We start from the raw sequence: 7,762 nt of genomic DNA, 5'->3' as shown, positions 1-7,762 counted from the left end.
TTTTTTTTTTTTTGAGGCAAGGTCTCCAATACCCCAGACTCACTATGAGACTGAAGATGGTCTTTAACTTTGATCCCCAACTTCCCAAGTGCTGGGATTATAGGCATGCACTGCTCTACTCAGTTTTATCTGGTGCTCAGGATCAAAACGAGAGATTTGTGCAATGCTAGGCAGGCACCCTACCAACTGAGCCGTATCTCCAGCTCCCACTGGCCTGGTTTCGCTCTCTCTTTAAACATATCATAACTAATTCATATATATATATATGATTTTTATGTTGATGTATTTATGGAGGAGGCTGTGCACACGTGTGCCACAGTGCGTGTGTGAAGGCCAGAGGAGTTGGTTTTCTCCTTCCGCTGTGTGCATTCCAGGGTAGAACTCCGACTGTAATGCATACTGGAGAGCACCTTTACCCGCCGGGTCATCTTGTTGGTCCCCTGCCTTTCTTAATTAGAAGCCTGAGTTGTAAGACAGCACTGGGCTTCCTCCCTGCCTCAGGGGCTTCCTGGTTGAGCGTCACTTTTTCCCTGTAAGCAATGGCTGCCACGAGGCTGGAGAAATCAATGGTGGCAGGTCTAACAGGGATCTGCACTCATTCTTCTGACTGCTGTTGCTATTGCTGGTGGAGGTCAAATCCTCCCAAGGGGGTGAACGACACAGAAGTGAATATCGGTCATCATTAGGAGTCAAAAATATCAGGGCAGGAGGCCCACTTGTAGGTAGGGAAACTGAGGCCTAGAGGTGTCTCGAATATCAAGAACAAGGACTCTGGGAAGAGAAGTCTTGGGATTGTACGGATCAGGTACTGATGAGGTTGCATCTCTTCATCCGGGGCCTCAGTTTCCTCATGTGTAGAAAATGTGACCCAGTCGACTGTTCTGGCAGAGATAATGGCTGTGGAGCTCAGAACTGCTGACTAGCATCCTTCCCTCCTCCCTGCTGCCCTCCAGGGCAGGGCAGGGACCAGGATCTATTTCCCAGGGTCTCCCATTTGCACCGGTCAGAGGATGACATTTGGAACCTGTGACAGTACCTTTGTGGTAGTGCAGTATCTGGGAAGGGCAGTCCCTAAAGTAGTCAGCACCCAGGACAGCTTCACCAGAATTCTGGAGAAAGTCTCCCTAACTGTGGGGAATGGGTGGAAAGGGTGGGGAACCCCCCTGCATGGGTGCTAACACACTGTGCTAGGGACGCGATGATTCTCATGCCCAGAGTCTCCATCTCCCTTTGGAAGTAGATCCCTGCTGTCAAATTCATCCAGCTGGCGCCAGTCTTTAAACTGCATTTTATTATAGTGCATGTATTAATTTCTTTTAAGTGTGTGGCCATATGCATGCCGCAGTGAATGTATGGAGGGCCTAGGCCCATTTGTGGGAATCTGTTCTCTCCTTCCACCATCTGGGTCCTGGGAATCGCACTCAGGGCATCAGGTAAATCGAGTACCTTTACCCACTGAGCCATCTTGTTAGCCCAGTCCCAACCTTTAGAAACAGTCTCATGGTTGATTCAGGCTTTTAGATGTCAGTGATTGGTGGACAGCTTCTTAGTCCATAAAAAAAAATAGTTAAAATAAACCTGTGTCAAAGGGTACAGTCTGAGGTCATAGCAAGCATGCACCATGGGAAAGAAATGGGAGTAGTTCCAGGCTCCTGAAATCAAGCCATCAAGGCTGGTAACTCAGCCTGAGAATCAGGGCTACAGAATCTCGTTGGCCAATGTCCTGGCCCCAGAACTGTCGGGACATCATGCCCCTCTGCTAGCAGGACCCAGGGCCTCCCTGCCTCTTTTCATCCTCCCAGACAGATGAAGATAAAGCCAAAGAAAGGGGAGAGAGGAAGAGGCAGGTCCCTCCCCCCAGATAGTATCTCAAACAGACAGCAGGGTGGACGTAGGCATATGCCCAGCATTCTCTTGAATCAGCTGCTGCCTGGTAATCACCTGCCTCAGCCCAGGAAGCTGTTCAGCTGACAGGGCCCTCCTGTGGCCTGCTGAAGCTGAGCTCATAGACTTGTGGCAGGGCGCATAGGGCAGGGAAGCAGGGTCCCTCGCTTTCCTCTCACGGTCAGTCCAGGGACAAATGAGACAGACACTTATAGAATGCACACGATCTTTTTATTGTTCAGAAAGAGGGTGGCCACTCACCCAGGACCCCAGACAGCCCGGGCAGCAACTCCAGAGTCCCCCCATGAGGCTCTGAAGGCTTGCTCCCATGTTTGCCAGGGCTCTGCGGTCTCCCCCTCAGAGACCAGGCCCTGCCCCCAACCTTTCTCTTCCTCCTCCTTTTTCTTCTTCTTCTTCTCCATGGCTTAGCCCCAGCTGGGTCATGACTATAGAGGAGGATGTTGATGTCGGGAGTCTACAAATGGGGTTCCAGTTCCACAGAACCTTCTAGAGGGAGAGGAGTCAATCCTTACCTGGCCATGTCCACCCTAACAGTTCCGTGGGAAACTTTACTAACTGAATGTCCAGTGACTACAAAGTAACTGCAGCTGCCTTACGCCTGGGGTGGCACCAGAAGTTACTAGAAATGCAAAGACAGAATCCAGCGACTGGCAACCTGGTGTGACTCCCTGACCAGAAGAGGAAGGGGGCAGGCAGCTCCGTCTGCCAGCCGTGCCCTGCAGTCGGGTCTGCCTGCCTGCCTGCTTGCCTACACAGGCCTCTGTGACCTCACCCTGCACTATTAGCCTCCAGGGCAGCTGTCTCTCCGACCGCGGGAGGGGGTCACAGGCCTGCCGTGGGTTTACTAGGGCACTGCAAGTGTTGTGCAGGGTCCTGGGCTGCTGGGGGAGTGTGGGCCCTCCCCTCCCACTGCCTGCAGCAGGTTGGGGAGTAATTACAGACTATTAGAGGAAATTAATCTCCACCTCCAGATGTAACTTAATGGCAGGCCCCACCCTCTCCTAACATCTTGAGCCCCACCCCCGTCACATCTGGACCGGCCTGCAACCTTCAGATTCAGAGGCCCCAGGAGTCCCAGGCTTCCAGGTTCCCTGCCCCAAGATGGACAGCCCATTTGACTTCCTGTTTGGATCTTCCTGCCCTCCCCTCCCTAATCCCTCCCCTGCTTGTAGACTTCTGAGGGCCTCCCTATAGCCCCCAGCGTCTTGCAAACGGAAGTAGCAGGACTCCTAATTAAAGGCTGTCCCAAGAACTAAGGAGCATCCTGAGGACGGAGTGGATGGAGCAGGGCGTTAAAGGGGCTTAGGTGCCAGCTCGCTTTCATTTTTGAAAGGGGCCTGGCCACTGGGCTTTTGTGTCCTTGCTTGCCTACACACAGCTGAAGGGTGCTTGACGGCCATGGCCTGGGGTCCCCTTAAGAAAAAGGATGTCCCAAGTCTTCCTTTCCATTTTACATAATCCAGGAGTCATATGGAACCATGGTGCTCTCATCCCAGGGTCCAGGCATGGCGGGCATTCCGAAAAACAGCCCCAAAGCCATTTCTCCGGCTCCAGAGAGGAGTTCAAAGAGAGGGGAGCAACTCAAAGTGGGGTGCGCCTGCAGAGGCCATGCCTTTAACAGGCTCAGCTGCCGACCTTGGGTCTCTGGGAGCTGTGGCTGGGGACAGGAGAGGGAAGAGTGGCAGTAGTCGCCCTGGGCAGGACAGACCGCTCCAGAGACCAAGAAGTGTGGTGTCGCCCTGGAGTCCAGCTGATCACAGTAGCCAGCCTGTTTCCAGGTCCCAGGAGGACGGAGGCTGGTTCGTGTCCCTCACCCTTGCCCTGGCACTCTCATCGAGAGGGTAGCAAGGGCGGTGGCCGGGCAGGCTCAGAGCACTGAGTTCCACCACCGAAAGCTGAAGGGTTTTCTTCTCACGTTAGTGCCACAGTGAATCTCCCCGAGCAACTGGTGGTAAGACAGGAAGTCGTCGATAAAGACGCAGTGCAGGCCCAGCGGCTCCAGCAGGGAGCGCACCTTCTCCTCCAGGCAGCAGCGGCCATTGATGAGGGGGCCAAAAGGCTTGGGGATGCCCAGGTACTTGCCTAGCACCACCATGTTGACCTGCAGGAGAGAGGAAGAACCCCACTGGCCATGAATGTACTGCATCCAGAATTCCTTCAGGGCTCTGGCTCCGCTGACCCATCCCCACCAGGACCAGGAAAGGGTCAGGAAATAGGATCTGAGCTGTGGGTGGAGAATGTGCCCCCTATAATCTGGGAGTCATAAACAGGAAGATGGCGACTTTGAGGCCAGCCTGGGCCACAGAAATAAAACATGTCTCAGCATGTTAAAAAAAAACAAACAAACAAAGGCACAGAGCGGTGTGGCGTGGTAGAGGTGCTGGGATGTAGCTCAGTGGTCAAACAGCTCCTTAGTTAATAGCACGTATGGTTAGCTCTGTAGCAGTGACAGTCACCCTTCCTCCTATGCTTTCTTCCGTCACTCAGACAATTGTCATCTAGTAACAAGTTTGTCACAGACAGAGATTAGACGTGCAGATCTGCGGGCCTTTTCTATAGCTGTCCTCGCCAGTGTGGAGAAGCCTGTGCAATGCGCAGCTTGCTCTGCTGTTCCTAGCTGTCCTCGGGCTGGGGAATGCCAGGGGTCAAAGGGCAGGGAGAGGGCTAAGAAGCCACTTTTACTGCCATGGCCGGGCCTCTGCTCCTGGAGCCAAGAGTCACAGCCCAAAGTCATGGGCCTTAACCTCAGCCACACCCACCTGCATTGGGAACCAAAGCCCAGTGTCCACAAGCCATTTGCCACAGATGGCTGGGTAGGTTAAAATCACTTCCTGTCCCTGGTTGTTACCTATGGGCCACATGTGACCCACCATGTCATCCCAATGACTCAGGGGATGCCATGTCCCACTCTAGAGTGCCGAGTGCTCACCCCAGCAGGGAAAACTCTAACAGAAGGCAGAGGCCCAGCTTCAAGCAGCGTTGTTCAGCGAGGAAGGATTTACCTGCCTGGTATTGCCTGATATTATTGGTTGTTATAGGAGACCAGGGATACTCCTAAACACCCTGCAGTGCCCAGCAGCAGGAAGCTCAGGTAGAAAGCTTCTGTCTTTGGGGAACAGTGCCCTGCCAGTCTGGAGGCTAGACCTCAGGGACAGTCAGGAACTAGGTAGGCACCCCCTCACTCCAGCCTGCGCACCCCTTCCCCTAACTCAGTACTACTCTGGTCTTGTCCCAGGAGAAGCACCCAGGCTAAAGGCGCCGTAGAAAAGGAGGGCTACCTCCTGCTCCAGAGCCCACCTCTCATTGAGGCCCTCACCCTGGCAGGAAATAGGTCTATGGGCCAGCTAATTTGATAGCATCACTCAGCCCCTGCCCCCCTGACTGAAGACTCTTGGCTTCATCTGCATGTCAGCTGACCAGTGGCTACTATTTGTTCGGCCTGCCAGGAAGGCCAACATAGAAGCCCCTTGGGGAGGCCTCAAATGAAGGCTAAGGTGGGAACAGGGCAAGACCAGCCTCCAAATGGAGGACAGAAACATCCACATCTGCCTTTCCATTTAGAAAATGAAATCTCTTGGGATGGGCTGGCCTCCCCGCTGTACAGCCCTCCCAGCTGTTGCCCACCGGGTTGTGGTCATCGGAGATGCCCCAGGGCATGTACCTGCCCTGTGTAGGAACTGCTTATCCAGCTGTCCCCTCTCCATGCAGCCTCTACACCCCGCCATCCTTGCACCCACCAGGGACTCTCACCATGTCGGGGAAGAAGGCTTCGGCATAGGCTCCCTTCAGGAAGAAGAGCTGTGGGATGTCCACGATGTCGCTCTCGGAGAGGCCCAACTCCCGCTTCAGCACGTCCCGGTTCCAGTCGATGCATTTCTGGGGGAGAGAGAAGCCATGGCCCAGACAGGAGACTCTGAGTGCACTGAACCTGTTTGCAGCCCTGAGCACCTATGGGTGCCTCGGAGACTCTCAGCGGCTTAGCGCAAAAGGAGTCACGGTTGTCTGAAGTGGGGAAACTGAGGCTCAGGGTAGCCCGCCCAGCTGCAAAGAGCTAGGAACAGTTGAGGTTTGGTTGCAAAAGGATCCTGTCACTTGATTACAATTTTTTAAAGTTGTTTTTATTTTATGTATATGGATGTTTTGCCTGCATGCATGCCTGGGTGCTATGTGCATGGCTGGTGTCAATGGAGGTCAAGAGAGGGCATCAGATCCCCTGGAACTGGAGTTACAGATGGTTGTGAGCTGCCATGTGGGTGTCGGGAATTGAACCTGGGTCCTCTGGAAGAGCAGTCAGTGCTCTTAACTGCAGAATCCTCTCTTTAGTCCCTGATTACAGTTTTTAATTGTGGTGTGCATGGGTGCGTGCGTGTGTGTGTGTGTGTGTGTGTGTGTGTGTGTGTGTGTGTGTACAATATAGGCCCATGTGGAGGTCAGTCAATTCCTTCCACTATGAATTCTGGGGATCAAACTCAGCATCTCAGGCAGCAGTAGCATTTACCTGCTGAGCCTCTTTGATGACCCCCTGTATTTTAACATGCTGTCCAGGGCTCAGTCTTCTGTCATGCTCCAGCCATCTAGGTAAAGTCCCTGGCTTATTGAAGAGGGGCCAAAGGCCTCCTGACTTCGCCGAGCCCAGCATCCCACACAGGGCAAGCACTGTCTTTGGTGAGTGCTAACCATTCCCGGACCTGTCCTACCTGCTCTTTGTTCAGGGTCCCTGAGGTCCCCATGTCTCTGTATCTCACCTTCACACTCTCAGGGTGAGGCTTTGGATTCACATCTGTGGACGGGAACTGCACCCTCAGAGCCAGGCAACACCAGGTGCCTGCTGTGGCCGGAAGGTGGCCGGCCTGTCCTCCCAGTCTGCCAGCCCCCGAGGATGAAGTTCACTCCCACACCCTCAGAAGTCTACAGGACAAACCAAGGCTGGGCCATGTCTCCCACTCCCTTGCCACCACCATGTCACTGTCCTGTCCTTACCTGCACGTGCACACTGTCCCTCCTGAGGTGTTTGTCGGCTAAGATATCGTTGATGCTTCTCTTTGTCTTATGCTTGAGGCCTGTGAAGGACAGACAGTGAGTGAGCTCAGGGACAGACAGACAAGACAGGGTATGGGTTCGGGGACACTGTCTGGAGCCCACAGGCCTGAAGCAGCACACTGCAGGCTAGCGATGCTAACACTAGCAGGAAGGTGAGAGAGAAAAGGCCGGATGCTAGGAGGTTGGTTCCCACTGCAGCTAGGACAGGAGAAGGGAGAAGAATCAGAGATGCTGGGAAAAAGCCCCAGGGCTCCTCATGGCTCCCGGCCCTGACCTCCCACACCTGCCGGGGCCAGCTTAATTATCATGGATCTTTAAGACCGTCCAGGGAGGGTGATTTTCGTCTGCAGTTCAGTGTAGGGAATGGAGGTTCTAAGAGGCAGGGCGCAGCCTCTGTGGCTCCACCCCCAGCAAGTACTGAGGCTAGGATTTGGATCCAGATGGAACCCCTACATCTCTCTCGAGGTCTAGCCTAGGAGTGTCTGGGGTGACTCCCTAGCCCCTCGGTTTCCCTCCTTGCCCCAGGGCGGCAGTAGAGCTGACCCCAGGGAGGGTGATGGAGGGACAGCATCCCCAAGCGGTGACAGGTGACAGAATCGCTGGCACTCACCATCAAACTGCGCTGCCTCCCCATAGCCCTTCTCCTTTAGCTCCTGGAACAGCTGGAGGCAGGCACTGGGGCTGGCCAGGAGCAGCCGGAAGCCCTGCCACAGACGGGAACAAATGGCTCAAAGCCTGGGTCTGTGAGATGCCAGAGACCTCCAAGGACTGAGCTCAGGAGCCACATGTGCCCTGGGCTCCCCCCCCCCCACTGCCT

At 54.4% G+C, this 7,762-nt stretch overlaps 1 protein-coding gene across 1 annotated transcript in view; it reads right to left on the bottom strand.

The window, feature by feature from the left end:
* Positions 1–3,772: 3,772 nt before the first annotated feature.
* The window catches only part of LOC101987966 (protein-arginine deiminase type-1), a 30,588-nt gene continuing 26,598 nt past the window's right edge, over positions 3,773–7,762 (bottom strand). Inside the window, exons 13-16 of the mRNA XM_005353375.1 lie at positions 7,556–7,649; positions 6,886–6,965; positions 5,656–5,781; positions 3,773–4,006 (exon numbers count right to left, since the gene is read on the bottom strand). Coding sequence (XP_005353432.1) covers positions 3,773–4,006; positions 5,656–5,781; positions 6,886–6,965; positions 7,556–7,649 — 534 coding nt within the window. The remainder of the gene's footprint in view (positions 4,007–5,655; positions 5,782–6,885; positions 6,966–7,555; positions 7,650–7,762) is intronic.

The sequence above is a fragment of the Microtus ochrogaster genome, chromosome 10 (genome assembly GCF_000317375.1).
Source record: "Microtus ochrogaster isolate Prairie Vole_2 chromosome 10, MicOch1.0, whole genome shotgun sequence".
NCBI classification, from domain to species: domain Eukaryota; kingdom Metazoa; phylum Chordata; class Mammalia; order Rodentia; family Cricetidae; genus Microtus; species Microtus ochrogaster.
Note: the sequence above shows the minus strand (reverse complement) of the source record. Positions and strands in the feature narration are given on the sequence as shown.